The sequence below is a fragment of the Ailuropoda melanoleuca genome, chromosome 13 (genome assembly GCF_002007445.2).
Source record: "Ailuropoda melanoleuca isolate Jingjing chromosome 13, ASM200744v2, whole genome shotgun sequence".
Lineage (NCBI taxonomy): Eukaryota > Metazoa > Chordata > Mammalia > Carnivora > Ursidae > Ailuropoda > Ailuropoda melanoleuca.
The window spans coordinates 15,906,325-15,933,213 of record NC_048230.1 but is presented as its reverse complement, the minus strand read 5'-3'; the positions used below and the strand labels follow the sequence as shown (position 1 = coordinate 15,933,213).

General features: G+C 42.7%; 1 protein-coding gene across 2 annotated transcripts in view; it reads left to right on the top strand.

Annotated features, from left to right (window-relative positions):
- Positions 1-26,889, top strand: part of ANKFN1 (ankyrin repeat and fibronectin type III domain containing 1) — a 385,668-nt gene that overhangs the window by 240,114 nt on the left and 118,665 nt on the right. For both annotated transcript variants that reach the window (XM_034640636.1, XM_034640637.1), the window contains exons 4-7: positions 334-535; positions 3,273-3,483; positions 17,656-17,850; positions 19,630-19,743. In XM_034640636.1, the coding sequence (XP_034496527.1) occupies positions 334-535; positions 3,273-3,483; positions 17,656-17,850; positions 19,630-19,743 (722 nt within the window). The remainder of the gene's footprint in view (positions 1-333; positions 536-3,272; positions 3,484-17,655; positions 17,851-19,629; positions 19,744-26,889) is intronic.

Genomic DNA, 26,889 nt, shown 5'->3' with positions numbered 1-26,889 from the left:
CTTCCCCCCAATGGAATAGAGACCAAAAGCCTTGAGTAGAGGCTCAGTATCATATATATGTTTGTTATGTGAATGTATATGTTTAGGTAGTAAATGGATGTTGTCATTTCATTCTTGCCCCCAATTAGCTATGTGGCTGTAAACAAGCTGCTTTCCTCCCTGGGTTTCAGCTTTCTTGTCTAGAACATGAAAAAGCTGGACCTCTTCTCCAAGATCCCTTCCAGCTACAGTATTTTATTAGGATTCCAGATGGTTCCTGGAGATGATTAAATTATTTGTCAACTTATAATTATCTTGTGTAAATGATACAGCATCAGATTTTCCTCCTCCTAGGAACCGTCGCATGAAAATGACCCAACAAATGCAGAATCTACATCTTTCCCAGTCGAAGAAACATAGTGCCCCATCGTCTCCCAATGCAGCCAAACGCCTGTACAGAAACCTCTCTGAGAAACTGAAAGGGAGCCACTCTTCATTTGATGAGGCCTATTTTCGAACAAGAACAGACCGGCTGAGCCTCAGAAAGACCTCAGTGGTAATAACATTCTTTTTATTCTTGTCTCTGCTTGATTGGTGCAGTTGTGTTTGGGTTTGAAGAGATTCTAAGATGTTCCACATTTACTTTGGAACCTGCATTTGCAGTTTTATAAATGCTGAGAGTTCGGGAAGGCAGGAACTGCACATGTCTGTGCTGTGAGCTGAAACTTGAGTGAGTCTGAGCGTTTCCCTTTCTTTTCCTTAGTTTCTTGCCCTTTCTTTTCTCTTAGTTTTTCTTTCTCTAATTTATCAAAGAAACAACAACAACAAAATGGCAGTTTGACAGATAGGGAGCATGAGTTAAATAGGCTTTCTGAGAGCTCCAGTGTTCATTCAGATATCAAATGAACAATGACCATTTCATTTACTTATTTATAATGTATGGCCCATGTGCTTTTCCAGAGGCATTCAGAACAGAATCTAGGCAAAAAAAAAAAAAAGTGTATGTATTAAATAGTGGGAAATAAAGTGATAGAGATATTTGAGGGAGAGAGTGAGCGAGGAAGGAAGGGAGGAAGGAGTGAAAAAAGAAAACTAGAGAATCATGGGGTTGGAAAGAGAACTAGATATATTAAAATCCTAGGCAAATATAATACCTAAAACTTACCATGACATTTGTCTCTGAGCTCCTACTCAGTCAAAGCAGAAAGGGAAGCCCAGTTGGTTATGGCATCCCATTAGCTGATAACTGAAAGTATATCATTCTACCAGAAGCAATGAGTGTTTTCCTGTTGCTGAGTCCTCTGGCCTTTGTAAGATGCCACAGAGAATTGTGTTGTAGAGAAGGAAGGTCATTATTGGTGATGTTACAGACATTGTCATAGAGTAGTTTCTGATACCGACCCTTGGTAAAAGCTGAGGGCATATTATTACTATGCTTGGCAAGGGCATTTCTGCAGGGGGTAATGGCACCACTTGTTTGAGGTTAACACAGAAATTAGCCCTAGCCTTTCCAGAGAGAAGCGTGCTAGGGTCTGCCAACAAAAGCATGGAGGAGGAAATGACTAAAGAGTGAGAGCAAATATGGCACATGAGAAATTAGGCATACTAAGAATCACAGACAAATACACAACTGCGGACAGGCAGCATGCTAACTTCGTTCTCTCTGTCTTCTCATTTGTTGTCTCATTTCAGGCTCATCTTCTGGGAGGGCTTGGTTGTGGCTAAGTTACAGCCTCAGTAGCAGAGGCTCTTCCATTTGGCAGACTGTAGACAAAACACTTCTCCATTCAGCAGACTGTCATGTAGCAAAGAGAGCTGCATACCAAAAATAGTTCTATCCCTTGGGACCCCATTGTCAAAACATGTATTTGCATAATAACGCTGTGTTTCCCTCAAGTTTCAATCATGTGTCATGTGCTCCACTAGGCCAACCTGCAGCCTTCGATGGAGATAATTGATTTTTGGTGATACTGAAAATAAACCGTGCCAACCTAAATATTTGGTCACTGAAGACATTGCACAGTTTAATCAGGCAAGCCCTGTGCTATGTCAGGACCAATGATATTTCAACATTTTTAAAGAGCAATCAACTCCTAGAGAAGATACCAAATAGGTGTGTAAATAGTATATGTGTTGCTCGTCTCCCATGAGCTGCAGAAATACATATTTGAGAGAATTCCAGAGCTTTTCTCCTTTGTTTACTATTAATCTCTGATAGAGCTTTTCAATGTAAACCTATTGTCCTAGCTATTATTTTTCTGTAGGGGATTTGTATCCTATGGATATTCAACTTTTAGCCCTCTCAGCAGGGTTGGCCAGCCAGCCACTCAAACCCTCACTGGACACCACCTCTTGAGCCCTTCCCTTGAGGGCTCAGAAATGCTGGGTGTTCAGTGGTTGGGGCTTTGGGCTGAGAAAGTGCAGAGGTTAGTACAAAGGAGTCTTGGAGCTGGGGAGCTAGCCTGCAGGCAGTGAGAGCTATTCAAGAGTTGCAGAAAGGAAGGGGTACGTAACATCATCAACTCTAGAGGGATTATTCTTGTGCCAGTATGGAGTACAGGCTGGAGGACACTAGGACCAGCAACGGGCAGGTCACTGCCATCCTCCAGACAGGGAGGACAATGGTCTGGGTTTGAGTGATAGTAGGGACATGGCAATGGGGAAGGGAGGGGAAGAGTCGGAGGGAAAGCGTGCTCTCAGTTCCAAGCCAGTTATCATTTCAGCAACCTGTGCTGTGTTATCTATGCCAGATTTTCCTGAAATGTGTTCTGCAGAACACTATTCCAGGGGCAATGAAAACAAATGTAATAAAAAAAATGTTCTGTGAACAAATATTTAAAACAGGTCATATTTCCCATCTATTGGAGAGTCATAACTGCATGTTAGAATTATTAATGGCTCAGAGAGGTCTTACAGCAAAATAATGTGATAACCCACCTTAATCCAGTGTGCACCAAATTTATATGACTGCATGCTACATTCTTCATAGAACACCTCGTAATAACCTATCAGACAGTGTTGCACAAAATACTGGTTTGAGGAAAGCTGATGTTTGCTCTTATCGGTAGACCAGCCATGCTATACTGTATGGTCTCAGTGCATCTAAATGTACAGATCCATTCATGGTCATTCGAAGGATGGAGGGAGGGTCCAGCTGTGTTTAACAAGTCATGTGTGTTGGGATAAATTGCAGTTGTAAGTGGGGATGCCGTCACTGACGTCAGAACAAGTAAGCCACAGAGGCCAGCTGGCGAATGCAAGTGTGTTCACCTACTTGTGTTCTTGCCCTCCAGAACTTCCAGGGCAATGAAGCCATGTTCGAAGCAGTCGAACAACAGGACATAGACGCTGTGCAGACCCTCCTGTATCAGTACACACCGGAAGAACTAGATCTCAACACACCTAACAGCGAGGGGCTGACCCCTCTGGATATCGCCATCATGACCAACAATGTGCCCATCGCCAGGATTCTTCTGAGGACAGGGGCCCGAGAAAGTCCACACTGTAAGTAAACCTGGGAATAAAAACATGCACTGTTAAGACTAGACCCAGCTTCATGCCACCAAAATAGCCATTGCTGGCATTGAGAGCGGGAACTGTTGATAAAGACAGGCTCCGAATTCCTTTACATGTCTTCATGGACTTTCACACAAATAGCGATAGTGTTTAACCAGTCTAGGCATCCAGTTACATTCTAAACAGAATGCACTAAGTGGAATTGAAAAGGAACCTGGAAAGAACTTCCTCCTAAGAACTTAACCCAAGTTATAAAATGTGTGAAACACACCAAGTGAGGCTATAGAATAGGAAGCATACACAGAAAACTTTTAAGTACGCATGTGTTAGTGTCTTGTGTCCACAGGTAATATGGTGGCTTTGTCCAGTCACTCATTCATTCAACAAACACTGAGGACAGGGCACTGTTCTATGTACCAGGTATGCCACGGTGAGCAAGATAGAGTCCCTATTGTCATAGAACTTAGATGCTAGTGGAGGAAACTTCCAATAAGCAAATTATTAGCTCGAGTAGTGATGAATGCTATGAAGATAATAAAGTAAGTGAGTGGCTAGAGATTGATGGAGTGGGGACTACTCTAAATAGGGTTGGGCAAGAAAAGCTTCTCTGATGCAGCGACATTTGAGCGTGGTCCTATGCGATATCAAGGAATGAGCCATGAGGAGATGTGGGATCAAATTCTAGGCAGAGTGAACAGCAAATAGAAAGGTGTCGAGGCAGGCAGGAATGAGATTGCTGTGTTCGAAGAACAAGGCCAAACAGGGGGAGAGGGATCACTGAGGAAGATCATTCGGCTCTTGCAAATGCTCACTTTGATTATAAATGAGATGGGGAGACAGCAGAGCAGCTGAAGCAGATGAATGACATATTCTGCTTCACATTTTAAAAGATCGCTACCGTGCTCCGTGGGGAATAGACAGTGGTGGGCAACTGTGGAACTGGGAAGACCAATCAGGAGGCCAGGAGACAGACGCAGTGGCTTGGACTGGCACAGTGGTGACGCTGATAGTGAGCAGGGGGTGGAATTCTGGATGGATCTTTGAACAGCTTTATTGAGATATAATTCCCATGCATGTAATGCATCCATTTCACGTGTACATTTCAGTGGGTTTGGTATATGCACCATGTCTAACCATGACCGCGATCAGTTTTAGAGCATTCTCATCACTCATACCCTCTCACTCCCCAACCACCCCTGCACTCTTCCCAGCCCTAGGCAGACACTAACCTACTTCCTCTTCCTATAGATTTGCCCATTCAGGACATGTCATGTAAGTGGAATCCTGTAATGTGTGGTCCTTCGGGACTGGCTACTTTCTGGATGTATTCTGAAGGAGAGCTGATGGTACTTTGCCAAAGGGAGCTGCTCGGGGGCCAGTGGCAGAGCCGGCCCAGGAGTGGACGGGACAAAGTCGTGGAGCCCTCAGCTAGCGCCAGGCACTATTCTGAGCACTTTACATGCATTCACTCCTTTAAGCCTCACGGCAACATTCTGAGGTAGGCACTCGCATTCCCCTTGGTGCAAACTCTGTGACCCAATGACCACAATGGCTCTGAGCCACAGTTTTTATGTTTCCTAAAAGAAAAAAGTAAACTCATCAAACTGTTACTTTCACTAATACTGATTCACTTACTTCCAAGTGGTGAGACCCAGAAGGCTGAAAGAGGAGCAAGCAAATATATAATTAGAGGCCACATCTCTGCTCCTAAATTTCACAAACCCCCACCACCCAAAGACTAGGTACAGAGCCTGATCCTTGTATCAGAAAACTCTTTATTTTAAAAATGCTGAGCTCACCACATCCATGTCAAAGAGTGAGGATTTGGGTTCAGTAGGACTGGGGCTTTTCGGTAAGAGCTCCATCGTCAAAGTGCCACTTCTTTCAAGTGGAACGGGAGGCTCGGAGGGGTGGGCAAATAGAGATGGAAGAAACCAAAAAGTGGTCTTTGCTGCCTTCCAACTTACGTTGCAATAATGTCTGTCCCAAAGATCCAGCGAGGGCACGGTGGAGAGAGAATCAGAGGGTCTGAACACAGAGAATGCAGACTGAGCCCCATTCTATAGGAACAAGGAAACCATTCATCCAGATGTTGCCTGCAGTGGGCTGGATGAAACATTAGTCCCACTTACCTGAGAAGCTACAAAGAATTCTGCATTTTCCATGAAACCAGTGAAACTCCCAATCTCCCCAAGTCCCCTTGTGCATAATTAAATCTCCATAAAAGAATGCACGTCCTAAATATCTAGTTAAACCTAAAGCAAATTCATTCAGGAGGTCCCTGGTTTTTCTCATTCCCTCTGGCATGATAACCACAATCATCATGACAAAGTTGTAAAGGAAGGTGAGAGATAAACCCAGGTTTTAGCCTTCAGGAAATAGGACACCTAAGTCACCTTGGCCACCCAAGAAGTCAAAGAGCTTATACCCAGTATAGACTCCCACATGTGTAAAGGTGGCAAGGGAATATTGATTGAGTAGCTGTGAAGCATTATCTCTGGTTTTCACAGTAGCACAGATTCTGAAAGGTTAAGTGACTAACCAAAGGTCACACATCTGGCAAGTGAATAGGGATGTCAAGGACTCAAACCCAGGTCTATGGGACACCCATGTCTGGGGTCATCCGTCTATGCAAACTTACTGCCTTACCAGATAATCAATACAGAGGGCCATGGCCTCTGGGCCTTGCATCTTTCCCTTTGTGCCATTTGCTGAAATCCTATGGTGTTTTTCTTTGTTCTGTTCTATACACTAAGGTGCCGTGCCTGTTGAAGAGCGGTGTGATAGAAAAGCACAACCTGTTTTCAGGGATTTCTAATTCACTTTATATATCAAGTACAAAAGGAAGAGAATTGCTTCTGTGCATGAGTGTGAGCGAGCCCAGGAGAAAAACCATGGTCCGCCAGCACCAGATAAGCAAACACCTGCTGCAGATCGTTCCCCAGAAGTTGCAGAGGCAGGAGATAAGAGAAGAAAAGTAACGATGAGGCCTAAGTTGGTAGAGCGCTTGACACATTGTGAAAATCATTTTGCTTGCATCACCTCATTTGGTCCTCACACTGGCCTGCGAGATGGGAGTCCGTTTCCTCATTCTGATCAATGAGGAAACTGGAATAAGAAAAGTCAGATAATTCCCCCAATGCTGCAAAACCAGGAAGTGGTAGAACTACGACTGGAACCCAGATCCTCTCTATCCAATGCTTTGGTACTTGTGTAAAAACATTAGCACGCTCACCGTCACACCTCGTTCTTTCCTTCCCTGACCCTCCGTCGCTTCCTCTTCTGATGCCAGTCAAGTATTTCAAAACAGTGAGCGCAGTTTCTAATAGGGCGACTTTTCTGTCTTCCTTTACCTGGGTGTTCCCTTCTGAAAACCAGCCCAGTACTCTTTCCACTCTGCCAACCAAGAATCCCAGCACAACTCAGAAGCAAGTCCTCTGTGATCTGCCCCCCGATTTGTTGCAGGAATCACAAAGACACAGATGAGTTTAGGGACTTAACTCTAAACCATTGGTCAGGTGTGTCTTCCAATTTTTAGCCCCTGAATCACAATGCTGTATAGAGGTGTTCCTTACAAACACGGCTTGAAACTCAACCAGGTACTCTCACTTATAGGGAAAGTCCCAGAAGTGGCCACCGAACTTGCACACTGCCCCAAGGTTAAATACATGCACAGCCCCGCCTGCTCATTAGATCCATCTACTGTCTTTATTCAGCGACTTTTTTCTGTTCTTCGCACCTTTAGGCAAGCAGCAAAGTAATACTCATTCCTTCTAGAAGATAGTATCAGCCATTATGAAAGTAGAATCCCAACTACTTTTTTTTTAAATATTTTATTTATTTATTTGACAGAGATAGAGACAGCTAGCAAGAGAGGGAACACAAGCAGGGGGAGTGGGAGAGGAAGAAGCAGGCTCATAGCAGAGGAGCCTGATGTGGGGCTCGAACCCATAACGCCGGGATCACGCCCTGAGCCAAAGGCAGACGCTTAACCGCTGTGCCACCCAGGCGCCCCCCAACTACTTCTACCCGGCCTGGTGTGCTGAGCTCAGGACACTGGCAGAGACTCCAAAAGGACTGGAGCTAAGACAGCTAATACAGGGACACCCAGGGTCTCTGCCTTTGATGGTTCCAGCCATTCAGGATCCCAATTGCCATGACTCCTGCTCAATGGGACAAATACTATCTGAGAAAGACTTACTTCTGTTAGTGGAAGTCCCCAGTCATCAGCCCTTCCCTTACTCTGACTAACTTGTGTCCTGCCCCCACTCTCCAGTCCCAGTTCAGGGGTCTCTGGGAGGAATGTGCTGACTCATCAGTGAGCTCCTTGCCTTTCTGAGGCTGCGGTTTATCTGGCATCATCTAGGGTCTAGAAACAGCAATCATAAAGAAATGAGTTCTTTTTTGATACCTACCTTGTGCAAATCTGGTCACTCATATGGATTTTGTCTATCTTTCAACCCCAGTACCTGACACATAGTAGGTGCTCAGAAATTTTCAGTTGACATTTTGCACACCCCTGTGTTAGGCTGCTGGGAATTACAGGTATTGAATTCAGGCACATAGACACGGGCATGAGTTACATGCATGGTGCATACACAGTGTGTGGGAAATACCTGTAAGTCTTTCGGTGATTTATACCTGGGAATACCTTTGGCTATTGTTGTGTTGTTATTTTCCAGGTACTGTTGTAGAATTTGGCTGTAAATGAGCCTGTTTTCAGTTTTACACTGTTGAATAATGCAGACCAGGAAGAATGGCGGAATGTTCCTCATCTTTAGTCTCTCTGCCCTTCCCTACAGCCGTGTTCTCCCTTCTCTGCAGACCTCTCTGCGTTTCTCTGTGAACTCGCTCGCTTTCTCATGGATATTGTCTCTGGAACTCGGAGATGTCGCCCAGACTTAGTTGTGTGCGGTGACTTCATAAAATGGGATTGCCGAGTGGCTGTCATGTGAGTGCGGGGCAGACACCGCTGTTACAGTGTTGGCAGACTTGTCAGGATGCACCGCTGGTTTCTGCAGTAGTCGAGGGATCGTGTTGGTGCTGGGACCGGTTCAGGGCACGTCTAAGAGGTGTGACTATAAACTAATGAGCCTGGCTTTATATAAACAAACACCCCAGAAAGTCTACAATCCAAACAAATGTTATCCTTTAACATGGTCCTCATGGGAGACCCCACACTTGCTCCAACAGAGCTGCCATTGCTCTAAACACTTTTGGATTTGTCCTCGGAGCCAGTTTATGAGAAAATCTGACTCGTTGCTTAGAGTCACACCTGATTTTTGTTCCAAAACAGCATTGCCCAGCGTCATCACCCTCCACGTTCACCAGACTTGGCTTCAAATGATTTAAAGAGGTTTCCTGAAATCAAATCCACCCTCAAAGGACAAAGATTTGCAACCATTAAGAATATGTAAAGAACAAGCTTTGGGCAGGTCTCTAGAATGAGTCCCCAGGTATTTTTGTTTGCTTCATTAAAATAGGTGTAGAAATCCTCACCCTGACTTACAGGCTTGCTCCTCGAGCCTCATCTCACACTGCTCACCCCTCACGCCTGGGACACCTGCCCCCCCCCCAGCCTCCCTCCCATCCCGTGAACACGCCGCACTTTCTTCCCAGAGCCTGTGTCCTAGCTACTCCCCATGCGGGGCGCGCTGGAATGCTTTCAGTCATGATCATTCCCTGGCCAGCTGCTTCCTCACATTTCCACTTAAATGTCACATCTTTGGGTGAGGCTTTCTCTGGCCACCAAGTCCAAAGTCACTTTCCAATCACATCACTTTTTCTACATAGTACTTATCACTATATATTTTTTCATTTTATTTGTTTATTTTCTGTCTCTCCTGCACTAGAATGGAAGCTCCACAGAGCAGAACCTGTCTGTCTCATTCGTTACGGTATCCCCAGCAAACAGTAGGCACACAATAAGTATGTGCTGAATTGAATGAATCCCAAGCCTACTTCTTTTGAAGGGTGTGCTCATGTTATTTATTTTGAAGGGAGAGGTTTTACCAAATACTGAGTGAATTGATCTTTTTTTGTATTTCCAAACAATTATTTAGACATCAGGCAGCCACAGCCTAAGGTCTACCGTCCTGCTCCTTAAGAGTTAATTGTCCTTTCATTCTCTTGTTTTTAATTTTTAAATATTCATGGAACACAGAATATATTCTCCTTGTAAAAAATGAAAACATTCCAGATAAAGTTAAAAGATGCCTTTGACAACAGACACAGCCCGTCCTTGTGCCATGCACACACTGACAGTTGAGGCCCCCGTCCCTAAATTCCTGCAACACAGCTGTTGCTATCACCTCAAGGCTTGACTGAGCTGGGGGATCCACGTCTAACCTTCCTCTGACTGACTTTTGGCAAGCGACTTACGCTCCCTCCTGCATGGGCCTCTCCAGAGGCCTGCTTCCTGACATGCCTGTTAGCTTCTCCCAATGCAAATGACCTGAGAGAGAGAGACACCAAGGTAGGAGCAGCAGTGTCTTTTATGACCTAATCTCAGGAGTGCCATATTCTCATTTCCTGCTCAATGGTGTTGATCACACAGACCGACTCTGGGACGTGTAGCAGGGTGTGAACACTGCGAGACAGAGATCATTGGGGGCCCTCCTGGAGGCTGGCTGGCCCCTACCTATCTATCGGAGTTGTTGAGGATTAAATGTAGTAACAGCTTTAAACTATTTCCCTGGCACATTATAAATGGTCAGAAAAATTGTTAGTCAATATAAATAACAAAAACAATATAAAACAAGCAAAGAATTTCTGGTAAATAATTTAAAAAATATTTTACCCACCTGTTGTATAGTTTGTATATTGAAAACACTGCCCAGGGGCGCCTGGGTGGCACAGTTGGTAAGCGTCTGCCTTCAGCTCAGGGCGTGATCCCGGTGTTCTGGGATCGAGCCCCACATCAGGCTCTTCCGCTATGAGCCTGCTTCTTCCTCTCCNTTTCAAAAAAAAAAAAAAAAATTTAAAAAAAAAAAAAAAAAAAAGAAAACACTGCCCAATACAGCACTTTTTAACGTCTGTGGATTTTTACGTTCTAAAACTGCACTGTCCCACACAGGGGCCACCAGCCACATACGACAATGGAGTATTTGAAATGCGTCTAGTCCAAATTAAAATGGGTTCTTAATGTAAAACCACCCTGAATTTTCAAGGCTTAAGATACGATATGTATCACATATATTTATTTTTATATATTTGTTTTATATATAATACATATACTATCTCAATAATTTTACGTTGATTACATGTTGAGATGACAATATTTTGGATCTACGGAGTTAACTAAGATTATTAAAGTTAATATCACTTTTTTCTTTTTTTAACTTCTTCATGTTATTTATTTTTAAATTTTTATTTAAATTCTAGTTAGTTAACATATAATGAAATGTTGGTTTCAGGAGTAGAGTTTAGTGATTCATCACTTACAAATAGCACCCAGTGCTCAACACAACAAGCGCCCTCCTTAATACCCATCACCCACTTAGGCCATCCCCCCGCCCGCCTCCCTTCAGCAACCTTCAGCACTTTTTTTCTTTTTTAATGTCACTGCTAGGAAATTTTAAATGATGTGGTTTATACTATATTTCTGTTAGCACCAAAAGTATTGGCAGAAGATAAGATTTTCTTCTTTCATACTTAAGCCATGACATCATTTGGTGATCTGCTTTGGATTTTCTAAATAATTTCCTCAAGGCTTTTGTATGCTTGTTTTAGAAATGTCCATCTGCCCTTTGGAGCTTGGGAAACTTAGGATGGAAGTCTTTCTCTGTGTCATTGGCTCTGGCTTCTTAAAGAACCACAATTACAACTTAAACTATATAATATGGACTTTGTGAATCCACATTCTGCTGGAAAGTAGCAGTGAAGAACATTCCAGAGCCCCATGTCCAGGATGTAATGAGCTCTAGGAGGAGAAAACACCACAGGAATTAAAATGAAACATTTAATCTCTAAATCTCTAAAACTTTTTGGAACCACATTCTCAAAGTCCTTGGGAAAACCTGAAATTAAGACAACAGGTTGGGACCTGAGGGAAGCCAGAGTGAATTCTGACTCCCGAACCTCAGCAGGACAAGTAAATTGCAACGGAGGTTTGGAGCTTTTCTGGTATGAGGGGTTTTGAATCATAAAATGGGCAGAAGATATGAACAGACACTTTTCCAATGATGACATACAAATGGCTAACAGACACATGAAAAAATGTTCAAAATCATTAGCCATCAGGGAAATTCAAATCAAAACCACACTGAGATACCACCTTACGCCAGTTAGAATGGCAAAGATAGACAAGGCAAGAAACAACAATTGTTGGAGAGGATGTGGAGAAAGGGGATCCCTCCNAAAGGGGATCCCTCCTACATTGTTGGTGGGAATGCAAGTTGGTACGGCCACTCTGGAAAACAGTGTGGAGGTCCCTTAAAAAGTTAAAAATTGGGGGCACCTGGGTGGCACAGCGGTTAAGCATCTGCCTTCGGCTCAGGGCGTGATCCTGGCATTGTGGGATCGAGCCCTCAGCTATCAGAAAGAACGAATTCTCAACATTTGCTGCAACATGGACGGCACTGGAGGAGATAATGCTAAGTGAAATAAGTCAAGCAGAGAAAGACAATTATCATATGATTTCTCTCATCTATGGAACATAAGAACTAGGATGATCGGTAGGGGAAGAAAGGGAAGAAGAAGGGGGGCATAATCAGAAGGGGGAATGACATGAGAGACTATGGACTCTGAGAAACAAACTGAGGGCTTCGGGGGGGGTGGGGGAATGGGATAGGCTGGTGATGGGTAGTAAGGAGGGCACATATGGCATGGTGCACTGGGTGTTATACGTAACTAATGAATCATCAAACTTTACATCAGAAACCAGGGTTGTACTGTATGGTGACTAACATAATATAATAAAAAAAATAAAATTAAAAAAAAAACATTTAATTTGGGGGGCACCTGGGTGGCTCAGTAGGTTAACAGCATCTGCCTTCGGCTCAGGTCATGATCCCAGGGTTCTGGGATTGAGCCCCACACTGGGCTCCTTGCTCTGCAGGGAGCCTGCTTCTCCCTCTCCCTCTCCCTCTGCCTGCTTGTGTGCTCTCTCTCTCTGTCGAATAAATAAATAAAAATCTTTTTAAAAAATTAATTTTTGAACTCCTCTATAGTATTTCTTTTGATGTCCCTACCTGAAAACAAGGCAGTTTGTGAGGTTGTTAGAAGGTTGTCAGCAAAGATAAATTTTATTAACTGCTATTCGTGGTTGCCCAGAGGACTTTGGTTTACAATTCAGGGTTTATTCCTAAGTGACCTTGTTTTCTTCTCTGAAATAACAGATAGGGTTGAAATTGATACCACTCAGTATATAATATATTTCTGAATGGCAGTTGGGACAGAAAACGTTTACCTGGGGCAAGAGATTTTTTTTTTTTTTGGATGAAAGAACATAGAGTATTTGATAAAACAAGTATTTGTTTTATTTTTGTGTGCCTCTAAAAACTATAGCACAGACCAATGAGTGTGATAATGATATTACAAAGCTCCACTAATTGAGAGCCATTTATGTAAGGATTACCAATAACTTACCGCAGCTTTTGAGACAGCTCATTACGCCACTTTTCAGATGAGACACTTGGCTTCAAGATGGCAGTGGAGCTGGTGAGGGTCACACATTCGGAACAGGCAGCGCTTGATCCAAATCAGTAACCTAGAGCCCTTTCACCCCTGTGCGTCCAGTGTAGAAATAAGAGGAAACCAGATGTCAGCTTAGGATGAGGAAACTTTAAAATTAAACTCTTTTAAATTAAAACTGAAAGTGAGAATGGACAGGGCTGCCTTGGTGAGAAGCGAGTTCCCCTCCTGGAGGAAATCATACAGGGCCAAGGCTGTTACAACAAGAGTCATCTAAGGCTCCTTCAGACATTGAGACTAAAGGATTGCCTTGTGCCTCCTTTTCTCATCAATAAATTTTAAAAAAGAGAAGAAAAATACGAGTAACAATAGAAAAGTAGTTGCTAAGTTGCAGAATGCCATAGCATTAGTAATAGGCAAATGTTGTCATTTTTTTTCAAGCAAATCAAATGAATTCTTCCCTAAAACTTTCAGTTAAGAATTAAAATTAGTTTACATCTTACCCTCGTTATATTTTCAGTCTCTAACCATTTATCAATCAGGCCCAAGCTCACCAATTTCAGGGCAAGACGAAATTAAGAAATGGTAGGTAGTAGGCGATCCATAGGTTAGAGTCTGACGGTGAGGAAAAAGCACTCAGTCCGATCATTATTTATCTCAGGATTTAAACAGTAACCGTAATTGTATTCTTTGAACACCAAGTTCCCACCCCACCCCCACCCCCACCTCGTAGTTAATTAGAGCTGGGCAGGTCTTAGAACAAATACCCACTCAGACACTGGGTGGTAGAAATGCTGTTGATAATTAAACACCACAATAGCATGGGGCCTATTTCAGGAGCAGCCGAGTGGTCTTGCCCCAGCCGGACGGCTCACCACACACTCACAGACCCTCTATTGTGCTGGCTATGGCTGTTCAGAGGGATAGCTGCTTGGCTGGAGAAGGAACCAACTGCAGTAAGAGAGAAAAGACCAAACCTTGCAAACAGACCAGGAATTCTGCACTCAAGAGGAAAATATCCCGAGTGTGGAAGTAAAAGGGGAAGGGATCCAAGAAAAAGAGAAGTGGATGGGCAGGAGAACCGATCATATGATAGATATAGCCTTTCTAGTTTCTGTGTCCAACCAGCCACCCAAAATGAGCTGACCAGCCTCGTGCCAAATCGATAGCAATTAGAAAATGGCGGTACATAAATACGGGGTTAATTTGCATTCCATTTGGTTTAGAGGAAGTTCCCTGGGTTCCTTAAGGTTTTTAAGAAAATCTTGGATAATAATCTCACCTACTTGGGTCTTGGTTTCTTCACCTTTATAACAGGCGAGTTAAAATAATAATAATAAGATAAGGGGGTTAAAATGTTCTCATTCTGTGGTGGCAAAAATAGGAAGGGGGCTCTCAGAATAGTTTGCGAGGTGTCAAAAAGCCTAAACTTCCCATCATCGCTCAAGAGAAAACTACACAGTCTAATATAATTATCATATTGCTTCTGCTTAAAATATATTAACCCACTTTGCTAGGCTGATTATCTCATACTGAACAGATGCAGTTATATAGGTCATTAATAATAGGGAGAAAATGATTATTTTATAAGTGAGCTGACTTGGTAGTCAATAAAGAAAATCTTTCAAAAGAGAGTGTTTTATTAAGCTATTTAAAAATCCATAGAAAAAAAATAATAAACGTTTTGCTGTGTGAAATGGTTGGAAACCACTGGCTCAGTTAGTGCCTTTTCTACTCGTCCATGGAATTACCTCTAGCAACAGAGGCAAGTGAGTGTGTTCTCAGGGGCACCTGGGGACTTAGCCTGGACAACAAGGGGGGGCGGGTTTCTCTAAAGTTCCTCTTTTTCTTTTTTTAACTTTCAATTTTGGGGAAAATTTTCCATTCTCCTCCACACATGTTTGTTTTGATTTCTAAATAATGCTTTCACCAAAATCTGTATGGAGAAACTGATGCCCCAGGAAAATGCACGTATTCATTCTGTGGCTCCAGAGAGGCCCACTGCCCCCCCGCCAATGCCCCGCATTGTGTTGATGTTCAGGTATCCTGGTTTGAGAAACACAGGGATCTAGATGATCTTGGAAAATTCACCTGGCTATAAAATTGAATAGGTTTCCCTTTAGCCTCTGAAGAGGCAACATGCTTTACCTTAAAGATTTAGAATCCCTTCACCACTACAACTCAAATAGCGTCAAGGCCACAGCCTCGGAGGAAAGGGAAAGTGTAGAAACAAAGCATGTTGTGCTAAGGAAAGTAGGAAAAATTTCAGGGGGAGCCAAGCATAGCTCAAGAGAAGCTGTCCATCTCAAATGCCACCTGGAATTCACACCAGTAATAACTGTTGTGGATATAAAAATTAATAGGGGGGATTTCATAGTATTAGAAAAATTTATTTTTATAAATCATGTGTCTATCACCCAAGTGTTGACGCATGCATGCAATTCAAACATCAGGCTTACAATAAAAAGCTCACTGAATGACTTAGCAAGGACAATTCCCCCATTTTCTCTATAATTTGGAGTGGAAGGAGGAGGGGGGCCGTGGGTAGAGGGTGCAGTTACTGGGTCAATTAATCAACCTGAGAACTGTGACACAAACCCTGACGCCTAACCTATGTCTAAAAATACACAAATGTATACGAATTTGTTTTCAACTGTCAATGCCTATATTTAGGACCTTCCCAGCAAGGCTATAATGAGACTGTGTTTGAGGCCTTCAGTCATAGCAGACTCTACCATTAATCTGAAGTTAGTTAAATTAACAGCATTTAGTACTGACTTGTCAATCTCACTGCTCCAGGAAATTGCACCTTGAGGCTACTAATATTGCCAATTTTTCCACTGGAGTATGCACCCGTGTGTGTGTGTGTGTATTTTTTTTCTCCAGAGCCTCTGCGTTCATACGCCATCACTCCTTCCCTACGTCCACAGCACTTATATTATCATTTACTCTGGCCTCCTTTAGCCTTCCCGGGGGATTCTGCATAGTGTAGCTGCTCAGTGAAAGAGTTTTTTAGCTTTATATTTATTTGTTTATTTTTCTGTCATGGCTCATGACTGAGGCTTTAAAAAAAGTGTGACGGTATTCAGACTACATGACTGACTGCTACAGCAACATTCATTAACCATGAGAAATCTGCAGCAAAACACAGTCCTGAGTGTTCTAAACAGCAACTTGAAAAAGAAAGAAGAAAGAAAAAGAAAAAAAAAAAAAAAAAGACTCAACTAATTTTTCATTGACCTCATCTGTAAATAAATGGAGACTGATGGTGAGCAGGGGCAAAAATAAATTAGTATTCATTTCCTGTAATTAATGCAAACATGCCTATGAACACAGAGAATATGAATATATAACCACCTAATTTCCATTTCAAAATACACCTAACACATTTTCACTTGAGTTATCTTCATAATATTTTCCCCCCTTACTTAGAAGAATGAAATGTTTGGATTTCTTTCCCACCCACCAGGGGGAAATATTGTTTTGGTCACACGGAGTATCAAGCACACGCTGATGACAGAGCAGTGGGGCTTGACTCTGATCCGTTCCGTTCTTTGTGCGGTTCCCTTCCACACACCGGTGCTGAGTCGGTCGCCCCCTTACTGCTCACTGGGGAGGGCTCCTCCCAAATGACCAAGGGACCGCCAAGGCCGCCCTCAAATATATGGGAGCCATGAGGGAACCCCAAGAAGCAGCTTCCCAACCTGACACATGAATGCGAAGTGTTCTGCCACTGTCCCCAGCACGATGTGAATTTTGTGGGGATACCATGTGTGGAGTAAAACAGAAATATCAAACTGTATAATCTCCCTCAGCAAGAACAGCCGTGGAACTTTGCTGTTGAGCATGGGCCTCTCCAGAGACCATTCACTCCTTCCCTGAGATCTCAGTCAGAGATGGAGTTGATAAGACATCACAGTCTGATCCTACCCAGGCATCAGAACTCACTAGCGCTACTGTGGCAATGGTAGTCGAACATTTTGTCCGCAATAAATAAATTGATTAATTACAACAGAATTATGCCACTAAGACATACATACAAAAATGTCTATGAGCTGGGCAGAACATGATAAGAGCAGAACATTCAAATCAGATTCTACCAAAAAAAGAATGAAAAAAGGACCAAACAACTTTAACAGAATGCAGCTTGCCTCGTGGATGCCTTTTCCTAGCCCTACAGAGCTTTTGGCCCTAAGTGTTTGTCTTTGCAAAGATCATGGAAACAACTCTGTGCAGTCTGGGTTAGAAGTGGTCCTCATGGGTACTTGATGGTGGAATTCTAATGATCTGTGCTAGGCAGCTATTCGGGGTGCATATGACAAGAGGGCCCCAGGGCAATGTAAATATCTTAAATTGATGGACTTACCATTTAATCTAGTTGTCAATGTCACCACTTAGATCTTGCTGGGATAAGTCAGTTAATAAGGAATATAGATCCCTCTTACCCCGGGGCATTTTTTAAAACCCTGCCAACGAAGCAGTGTTCCCCCTGAAAGAGAAAGGAGTCACCCATGTCTTTCCCTGCAGTTGTCAGCCTGGAAAGCCGAGCAATGCACCTCGCCACGCTGGTGCAGGAAGCCCAGCAGAGGGTGAGTGAACTGTCTGCCCAGGTGGAGAATGAAGGACCCAGTCTGGACAACACCGAGAAAGAGAAACAGCTGAAAGCTTGGGAGTGGAGGTGTCGGCTCTACAGACGCATGAGGACCGGCTTCGAGCACGCCAGTGAGTATAAGCAGGGGACTTCTGCATGTAACTAGAAGCCAGGTTGGTTGGAGACAGCCAGGCCCTCTTTTACTGATTTTTTTTTTCAGCTCTGCTCCAGGGTCACGGATGGCCGTTGTCAGCCTATTTGGAGTGAGGGCTCTGGGCGGCTGTAAAAGGATCTTTTGTCTTGCTTGATTTTCTGGCTCCCGATAGGTTCTCTGACCACAGCCACGAGGCTTCAGTGCTCCTGGCCTCTCTCCACCGCGTCACACTCATCTAGTGCTTTCCACCCGATACGCCCTAATGCCTAATAACCTGGATGGTCTGATACCCTAAGTGGCTATATTTTGGGATGGGGAGGTGGAAAATATTTGTTTGCCTATTTGTCCAGTTTCTGCCTCCAACCCGAGTTTAAGTTGTTTTCAACTCTCTACTGCATTTTTTATAGAGCGCTTATATAAACCAACCTTCGGTTAATACAGGCCACAGAGGATAGTCAGTCAGCCCCTGAATCATGCTTTGTCTGCACTTGCATTCTCTTCATCAGTTCTTTTTGTTAGTTTGAAGAAAAGCCTTGTTTCTGGATAATGCTCATTAGCACTGGAAGGTACGGTGTAGAGCAGTCCCTAATATAAAAAAGTATAAAATTCAAACACTTGGGGATATTAAAATCTTGTTCCAAACGTAGATCTTATTTAAACAACAGTTTAAAAAATTAGACTTGAGAATTTAAATATAAGGCAAAGACCAGTTCATTAGTTTGGAAATATCTGTCTCTGCTTTGTGCTATAGATAAGACCAAAGGCAGTGAAAATCTTGTTCTCCAAAGCAGTTCTGTATACTAAGGACCGAATCTCAGCCTAATCCTTTCTCTTAAGCAAACAGCTTAAGCGACATTAATGAAAGTTTGTTTTCAAAATCAACAGTCTCTTCAGCAATGCTGATACATGGGTTTTTTATTTTTAAAAAAAAGACATTCAGCAATTGTTTTAATAAATGCATTTGCGATTGTGCCTCATTTAGGACATATTACTACTAGAAGCAGTCATAGTTTTTAGACTGACTGCCATTTGGGGGGTAATTTTCTTAATCACAAAACACCTTCTGGGTGTTAAGGAACACCTAAAAGTATCAGGAGTCCTTTAAAACTTGAGGTTAATGGGCATGACATTGGTCCGTGAATTCTGTCTCAGAAAATATTCCTTGATATAATAGGAGGCAGCATGAGAGAAGGCAGGTTGACATTCTATACTGGGAAGAGCCCAGAATCAGGCAACCGAAGCCATGGGCCTTCGTCCCAGCTGTGTGTCTTTGCTGTGTCCTTGCACATGCAGTGTAGACTCTTGGGACTGCAGGTTCCTCGTCCTAAATGGGCACATGCTTTACTTGCCTTTTCTACCTAACAGGGTTGCAAAAAGCCTCCAATGAAATGATTTCCATGAAAGTACTTTATGAAGTATAACAGTCTCTATCAACAGCCGGTTCCTGCTAACACTTTCTGGCCTCCTCTCCACTGGTCCAGGCCAATCTCCTGTTGTGTTTCCAGGATACTTTGGGAAGGCTTAAGTGGTATTATTTACCCCTTCAGAAGATGTTCTCATGCTCAAATAAGACCACGATGGCAACAAATAAAGGCCATTGAGACTTCTAATGAAAATGTTCAAAAGCAAAAGCTATTAGGCTCTACAAACAAATGTTTCCATAGTGCGTGTTTCAGGGTATCCTTTGAAGAGGCAGGAACATTGTTTAAAAAGGATTTGTGATGTTAAGATCCTTATGTTTTTCCTTCTGTCCCAGGAGCCCCCGAGGTGCCAACCAACGCCTGTCTCATGGTAACCGGCAGCACAGTGCTCACTGTCAGCTTTCAAGAGCCTCTGAGTGTCAACGCAGCTGTAGTAACCAGATATAAAGGTACTGGACTCCAGATTGTTTTTTCATTGCTGCTTCTTAAAAAACAAACCATTGTTTGGGGATCAGTTGTGCATTTTGTATGTTTGTTTTTCCTGCTGATAGGATTTTTTTTTATCCCATGTACTTTTTGAGTTGAAATATTTCCATAGGCACTCATGTACAGAGCAAAAGGTTAATGAGAATATGTCACAGACAGGATGGACCACAGGACCAGGCTTTCATTATTTCAAGCCCCTCCAAAATATTAATAATCCCATTCTTGTTTGCAAGGGCCTGTTTTGTGCATAGTATAGGGTTGGGGAAAGGACTAAGTAGGGCACATGGAAGAATCAGCCTCCACCCAAGGAGCTCAGAGGGTGGGATATGGAACATACTAAGTAGCAGGGCATAAGAATTGATACCTGTAATTGCAGGTAACTAGGGTTAAGGATTTAAAAACAAACAAACAGATAAAGGACATTGGGGGTCAGAAAAGAAAGAGGGAGGTAACGTGATAGGATCAGAAAAGCCCCAGGGTGCAGGTGGCATTTGGCTTTCAAGGATGGCTAGGATTTGGACCAGAAGATGCTGGGGGAAAGTAACCTGCAAGTGGAGAGAACGGGGCACAGGTTTATACCTGTGAAGCAAGAACATGCTAGGACAGGCAGAAGAGAGTGAGGGAACTAGTCGCGCTCTAGGGATGGTGAGAGGTCATGAGACGGCGCAGTGAAATATAAGAGCAGAGAGAGAAATGAGGGCAGGAGGCTGGAGTACAGTAAGACTTGAATTCAAAATTAAGGAGTTTTGACATTATTTGCTGAACTCTGCAGAACACTGAATAAGGTGGGGACAGGATCAGAGGTAGACGGTGAAAGATTTGGGTCCAAAGACTGTGTACGATGTACTGGAAGAGATGTGGGCCAGGAATAGGGAAGTGAGTTAGGCAGCTAGCCAGGAGAAACCGTGACAGCCTGATATGGCTGTGAAAGAAGAGAGGGAGCCCAGAGGAGACCGACAGCAGAGTGATGCTGTGATGAGAACAGCCAAGGCTACAGAGCGCCTACTGTATACCAGGTGCCGTGTGAGGCCATCATCTGTACTAACCCCATGTGATCTTCACAAAAACCCTGGAAGTGGCACTGTTAGGTTTTCCACTTTGCGGATGAGAAGACTGAGGCATTGAGGTGATGCCTAAAGACACAAAGCAGTGTGAGGAGTGTCACATTATGTGGATTCTCGAATGTGGTGGACAAAAAAAAAAAAAGAGCAAAATCGATTTTCCTGACTCAGGAGGACATATGGAAATAGCCTGAATGGTCCTAAAACCTGATAAAGTCCTCCATGCATATATTCCACGATGCCAGCCCACAAGGCAGAAGTCCTATGTCCAAGTAGTGTATGTGCCTCCTGTCTCCTTCCCAGCGCCTATTCCCGGGAGAATCTTCTAGATCTGCAAAGTTTACTCTGCCCATACCCTGTAGCTTTCTGAGGTACTTGGAATTTTCCAGATAACTCCACTCTGTACTACCTTAGGTAAGGCAGCCTAGAGTTGGTTACCACTTCGGGTTTTCTGTATCAAAGAGAAGGCAGCCTGAGGGTCCTAGTGACAAAAAACAAATGAAGCCAGCGGGAGGGCTCCCACAGCCATCCTCTGATACAATTCTGATACTTTCTCTTGGTTGTCTGCTCTGCCAAGACTTCCTGAAATTCAGAGCCAGTGTTCTCAGGCAGTGGCAGACTTGGACATTTTCCTCTCTCTCTACCCCTCTCCAGCTCAGGGTTGTGATGAAGGGTTTCATCGGTGCTGCCAAACTCGACATTTTCTTCTTACATTTGATTAGTGAGCTATCGGGAGCTAATTTATCCAGACTGTCAGCTATTTAATACTCGACCATCATGCCAGCAAATTCTATCAGCATTCACATATTAACACGTCTCATCTCAGGAGACTTGCGTTTGGGTGAGGTTGAAATGAAAGCCACAAGTGGGTTCTGTTAGTGACTGGAGGGGATTAATTAAGCGTTATAAATAGAATTGTCTGTTGCATTATGGAGTAGGTTTCCTTGTGTTAATTTATAAGGTCATAAATTGAGTCCTTAACCTGACCACTCTCAGGGGGTTATTTAAAACAGCTGGCAGCCTACTGTACCCAGAGACAGCAGGACAGCTTTTAATTCAGAGTTGAAGTAATTATTTAATTATGGAAATAGTAGCAAAATTACCCTGAAACAAGGCTAATTATTTTGTTTGCTTTAAAAAAGAAGAAACAATTGAGAAATCCACAGAATAAAATGTCAGTTATCTAATTGGTTAGAGGGAAGGCTTAACCCTACAGTATTTAGGTTTTGGAAAACATCTCAAACTGCTCTCCAGAATTTCTGGGTTCAGAAAACCTCAAGTCTGTTTTGACAACTGGATGTTCTCCCCCTTCATACCGAAGCCTGTGTTTCAAAGAAAATCTGAATCCTTCCGTTTCCCCATGTGTATACTCAACTCACGAACATGTTCCGGTGTTTTAAAGAGTTTGTTGATGTCCAGAAATCTTTTTAAGAGCATCTCTTTAGTGGCGCCTGGGTGGCTCAGTCAGTTAAGCATCTGCCTTCGCTCAGGTCATGATCCCAGGGTGCTGGGATCGAGTCCCACATCGGGGTCCTTGCTCAGCAGGAGCCTGCTTCTCCCTCTGCCTGCTGCTCCCCCTGCTTGTCCTTTTGCTCTCTCTGTCAAATAAAAAAATCTTAAAAAAAAAAAAAAAAAAAGAGCATCTCTATAAGCCCTCTTTAAGCCCAGGAGCAATGCACCAGGCCAATTGCTGTCACAACTTGGACATTAAAGGCATGAATTTCAGTTTAAAACCCAGAAACAGTTTTGAGTAAGACCCACTGGAGTTTTCTGCCTGAATCTCCCCTAAATGCAGGAAAATGGGGCTAAGAGAGCAACTGTCTGTTTCTAGGTGTTTCTTCCTTGGATTCAAAGAGCACTGGCATCTTTTGGTCCCATCTCACCAATTTCCGTGGCTTTCGGGGCCAAACTAGAGTTATTTCAAATGCTTTGATGCTTTGGACAACTGCCAGAACTTCATTCCGCATTTTCTCCCCCCTGCCGTGGGTAACCTGCTTGCAGCTCCCAGTGCCAGAGGATATGTCCTTTCTCTGCAGTCCCAAAGCAGAGAACATTTTCAAAAGTGATTTTGCTGCTCTTTGCTGGGTTGGGAATGGAAAGGAAAGTATCCTCTAATGGACGCGGTGCGGCATCTGTTTTCTATCTGCAGGATGAATTCTTTTCTATCTTTATTTTAAAAGCGTGGCTTGACATGGTCACCCTTTGGAGTTTGCCAAGGATGAGATGCTCCAGCAGCTGCCCCAGTGGGTGTGGGCAGGATGCTGGTTTGGGTGGTGACCTTCCCCATCTCTTCTCACCTTGTTCTCTGACAGATTAGAAGCCACCACCCTAATGCCTTCCTACAAAAGCTTGTAAGAGCAAACTATCTAACTGCTCTTCATTTGATGGCATTCTCAAAAAAAAAAAAAAAATGAAAAGCATTTCTCCCCGCAGAGATTGCCAGAAGCTGGTCGTGTATCTGCTCCTGCAAAGACCAGGCGGTGCTTCTGGCAACTACCACCTCCAACTTCTTTCCCAGAAAGAATGGAAGCCAGAGAATTCCAAAGAGATGTCCAGGGGCACTGCAGCTTCTAGGAGGGAGAGTCCACCATTTGTCCATGAAAATCCTCTGGGTCAGCAATTTGTAATACTAGTGTGAACTTGACCATGACTTAATCATTTGGGCCATCTTTTCACAAGACTTAAGAAAAACTGACTTCGTGGGACTTGGGTGCACACTGCTTAGTATTTATATTATTTTTACCCTTCTATTATTTTTTCCCTCCTACATCTTATAACTGGAAAGAGAAAAGTGCATTGCATTAGAGACTAGAATTATCTTTCATGTTTAATTAATTGAAGAATTAGTCTGATCCTAAGCATGAGGTAGCTACTGAGGTGATTGGATTTCACAAAACGAAAGGATTTATCATTTTAGGTAGCCTGTGTGGGCGGGGGGTGGGGAGACCAGAAGTTTACAGATGAGAAGCAATGAGGAGAGGCAGAGGATGTTATGTCCAGGGGACAGGAAACTCAGTGGGTTAACGTTTTTTTGCATGCAAGTAAAAATATGGAAATAAGTTCAGCAAGTACATGTATGATGAGGAAAAGCAGCAGGTCCAATGAGAGCAAGAAAACAGCAAAACTCCTCGAGTTCTTTCTTCTAAGCTGCCACAGGCTTTATAGGCCAGTTCTCGATTCTTCCACTGGTTGGCGAGGATCTAGCTAGTTGACTCTTCCACCGTCTTGTGAACAACCTTAAAACCCTTCTCCAGTACGGTCTGTTGTAAAGCATACCCTTTGTGCCTTTTCTTCACTTAGAAAAGTTTTTAACCCTCAAACAGTACAGGTTATACAAAAGACAATGTAAAAGATTTACCCTTCCCCCAATGTCACATCCCTGTTACAGAATTAATATGTTACGAGTTCCATGTATGTCCTTACAAATCCTTTCTTGATGCACATACCCGCATGTATAAGCACACAGATGTATAGGTTTGTGTGCTAAAATTTATCATGCTGTCTAATGCTACAACTAGATTTATTTTACGATTTTATTTATTTTTTTGAGAAAGAGAGAGAGAGAGCACAGAGGGAGAATGAGAGGGAGAAGCAGACTCCACGTTGAGTGGAGAGTCCCATGCGGGGCTCGATCCCAGAACCCTGAGATCACCACCCAAGCCAAAGGCAGACACTTAACCAACCGAGTGACCCAGGTGCCCCTAGATTTATTTTTAATTCACCAATGTATCATATATTTCAGATATCTTTCTATGTCAGTGTGCTTGGATCTTCATTCAATAGCTGTGCAGTATTCCTATTCCCTAGCTAGAGGTGCCGTAATTTATCTAATCATTCTTCCACTGATAGAAGTTGTTCCCATTTTTTTCCTATTATATAATATTGCAATCCTTGTCTGTGTCTCTGTTTTACTTAGAACAATATTTTCTTCTGGGATTATTAACTAGAAGTGGAAAAGTTTATGCAGTCCCATTCTCTGTCTCACTCACCTGTCTATAGCCATTGTTAACGTTAAAAATAAAACCATCAAAACAAACAGCAAACGAAAAACCTTCAGTCATTTCACCAGGAAAAAAAAAAATGGGTGTATTTAGCAAAGGTAGAGAGTTGCAAGTCGGCATAAGCAAGCTATAAATCCAGAGAACAAAGGTGAAGAACACCCTTAAAAAAGGAAAGGGGGCAGTTGGGTGGGGCTGTTATAAACAAAAAGTCCATTGGAGCAAACTGGGAGTTTGAAGTATAGTGGCTTTTCATTGGCTGAGTTGTGAGGTCTCTGATTGGCTGGGCTGTTGCCGAGGCAAGAGAAAAGCCTTTCTTCCTGCTGGGGTAGTAGGTAAAGTACTATGGTACTGAGGTACATCTCTTCTCCTTGGGTCATTGACAATGAGTGGTAGGGTGTAAGAGCTCCCCCTTCTGGCCTCCCCAATCCATTTTAGTGTTTCCTTTTAATTTTCACACCATATAGTAACTTTATAGTATATTTTAACATCTGGTAGGGCAAGCCCCTCCCCATGGTAATCTTTTTCAAATTGTCTCAGTTTTTTGCACACGTTCTCTTCCAAATGAATTTTAGAATTGGTTTGTCAAGTTTAATTTTCAAAATCATATTGGTTGGGGTAGCATCATATTCCTAAATTAATTTGGAGAGAGCCTTTCCATCCAAGACCAGTCTTCCTAATCAAGTTGTATTTTATATATTCAGGAAAGTTTCATAATTTTATCTGTATGGGCCTTCTACATTTACTGTTAAGTTTCATGCAGGTCTGTTTTACAGGTTTTGTGGCTACTACGAATGAATGCTCTTTTCGAGGTACAGTCTCTAATTGGCTATTTGTGGGACAATAGAAGAGCGAGTGCTAGTTCAAAAGAAATCATTCAGGGCGCCTGGGTGGCTCAGTCCTTAAGTGTCTGCCTTCAGCTCAGGGCGTTAACCCGGAGTCCTGGGATCGAGCCCCACATCGGCCTCTGCTGGGAGCCTGCTTCTTCCTCTCCTACTCCCCCTGCTGTGTTCCCTCTCTCGAGGGCTGTCGGTCGGGCTGTCTTTCTGTCAAATAAATAAAATCTTAAAAGAAAAAAAAAAGAAATCTTTAGTTGGTTGCTTTGCTGAACTCTCTTAGTAATGGTGGGTTTTGGGTTTTTTTTCTTCAGTAGATTGTCTTGCATCTTATTTTTTTTTTTTTACATCATCTTCAAGTAAGGATCATTTTGTCCTTCCTTTTGAGTACTTTTTATTCTTTCTCAGATCTCACTTCATTAACTAGAGTCAGTGTAGTTTCTAGTTCCCACTACATTGAGTATAATAAGTGGGACAGTAGATATCCTTCTCTCTTACCTGCTTTTGCCAACGTGTATCTAATATTTTACCATCAAGTGTGATGTCTAGGATAGGCTTCTGGTAGGTAACCTTTACCAAATTGAGGAATCTCCATGTGGATTATGATGAATGATCCAGTATTGAACATAATTTTTAAATCTCTGCTGTGATCATGGTCCCTTTAGTATGTCAAAAGTCATGTATTTGTGCCCTTTCTTTTAGAATTGTTGAACATTTGTCTATTTTATTGGTTTGTTTGAAAAATTAACTTTTTTCATTCATAAAACCTATTTCTTGTTTATCTTCTATTTTATTAATTTCTGGCTTTAGCTTTGCCAATTCCTGCTACTTTCTGTTGTTTACTTTATTCTTTCTTTCCCAGTTTTTTTTTATTTGAAAACTTAACTTACTTCTTTTTCTTGTCTTCTAACCCATATATTTAAGGCTATAAATTTTCCCCGACTACTATTTTGTCCATATCCAAAAAGTTTAAAGCGAGGTGCTATAATCATCATTTATTTATAAATAATTTAACATTTCCACTTTTAAAGAGAGTTTTTAGGCAAACCTTTTTAAACTTCTAAGTGACCATAATTTTGCACTATATTTTTAATGTTAATTTCTAATTTTACCATAAGAAAAAATGTTAATGTGCTAGTATACTGTTGAGCTATTTTAAAACTCTTATTTGTAGCTAACCAATAAACCAGTGTATGTGTACCATCCTTGGTGTT